At 38.5% G+C, this 1,781-nt stretch overlaps 1 protein-coding gene across 1 annotated transcript; it reads right to left on the bottom strand. All coding sequences in view use genetic code 12, as the record gives it.

Moving 5' to 3' along the window:
* Nucleotides 1-80: 80 nt before the first annotated feature.
* KGF57_005005 (CDR1) lies at nucleotides 81-457 on the bottom strand (the record flags this gene model as incomplete). Its single annotated transcript, XM_051754575.1, has 1 exon — nucleotides 81-457. A coding segment is annotated over one exon (377 nt), but the record flags the coding sequence as incomplete, so codon positions are not given.
* Between the last annotated feature and the right edge of the window lie 1,324 nt (nucleotides 458-1,781).

The following is a 1,781-nucleotide window of genomic DNA, read 5'->3' as shown; positions in this document are numbered from 1 at the left end:
ACCCCACGGCCTCTGTGGTGAGTTTCCAAAGAGCATTTGTCACAGTTGGTTGGTAGTCAGTGTCGTTCGCCACACCATACGCTCTCAAGTTTCGATATGCGACACCCAATTTCGACGGTTTGTAGTAATCTTTATCAAGCTCATATTGCTTCCGTTGATTCTTGACCCAAAACTTGGCATCGAATTTGTCAGAATCCGGATCCAATCTTTCATCTTTTTCTTCCTCAAGGAGGGGGTTTACTCCTGGAACTTCAGACATGTGTGTTAAATACCTTCTCAAGCTGGGGGCGGGGGAGGAAGAGTCATCTCTGCTGAACTTTTTTGCTAAACGGTGAACGTCCTCGTCATTGAAGCCACGGTAGTTTCCCCTCGATTGATGGTCGGAGGGGTTTTTCTCAGCTTCATTCCCCAGCTGAGTCGATGAGCCCCGACTAGACGTCTGTTCAAGGTTGCCCATTGATTCAATATCTTAGCTTTTGATCCAGAATGAGGAGAGCAATGGCTTGGTAGTTGAGCTTTGTAGTACAGAATTCAAGTGGGGTTTTTATATGCTTAATGGGAACGCTTTTAACATATTTAAAAATGTCTGATGTTTTCCATATTTATATATAATTCAGTGTCGGATTGGTTACCAAGGAGGGCCCTCACTGGTTGCTGAAGTTTAATGCAAAGATTGCATGCATCAAGTACTTCACGTAATGGTTATTTTCTGTATCAATGTATTAAAGTGCACAAAGATACAATAAGACTAAAAGTATCTTCTGGTGCACGGAGTTAGCCCTTTTCTTTTCTCTTTTCTAAAGCCTGTAGCTATTGCTGCAGATTCACTCCTAACCACACACTTGGCAAAAGGGTTTACTAGCCAATCGTCTATTCTTTTCCTTTAGTTTGTAGCACGCTTCAGCGTATGCATGAGCTTAGTTATCCGACGTTGGGATAGGAATTATGTTCTGGAGTTAAACTAAGTTTTAAGTTTCTGTGCATGATCACTAACACAAAGTCAAAGTATGATCGGATGATTATTTTATTTTGAGTGACAGAACATGAAATACAAGAGGATGGGAATAACTTATGGCGATGTATATAAATGAGGGAAAATGGTAACCAACTAACCAAATGATTAGTCCTGTCATGCAATCTAAATTCATCATATTGCAGTTAAATTTGTGCTGATTTTGCGCAAAATCAGCATATGATATTTACAAAAGCCGCTTTTAGAATAGTCAAAAGAACATTCAGTGGAGAAGTTTGGCACCAGGGGAATTGCAGTTGTTATTGAATCAAGAATCTCATTTTGTAAACCGTACATTAACTTTTGTATGCGAACTGCACACTATCCTTCTTGTTTTCTGGGCACGCAAACTCAATAAAATAATCGCGCATATTGTATACGCAAAAACGATCGTCAAACAAAATTCATATTCTATTTATAGAGGGATTAAAACTATTTGGTTGCAAAACCAAATACTGCTTGCACATTGCCAAACAACACGACTCGTGTCCAAATCATTATTTTGCTAGAATAGTTATTCACCAGTGGATTTGCTTACCTGAGAGTCAAAATTTGAGAATTATAGGTATGGAGAAGCATCTGCTCCAAGTTCCCACAAAGGTAATCGTTGACGACAAATCAAACACGAACTTTGACTCTAAAAATCTTCTATTATTGGGTGCTCTCACACATGATATAAGCATTATAAACAATTTATTAATAAAAAACAAAAAAAAAACAAAACAAAATGATCTCACCGTCCGTTCTTAAAACACCTACTTTTCATTCT

This window comes from Candida theae, assembly GCF_024610275.1.
Source record: "Candida theae strain CBS 12239 chromosome Unknown scaffold166, whole genome shotgun sequence".
Lineage (NCBI taxonomy): Eukaryota > Fungi > Ascomycota > Pichiomycetes > Serinales > Debaryomycetaceae > Lodderomyces > Lodderomyces theae.
The sequence above is the reverse complement of the archived record's forward strand: the minus strand, read 5'-3'. Positions and strand labels throughout refer to the sequence as shown.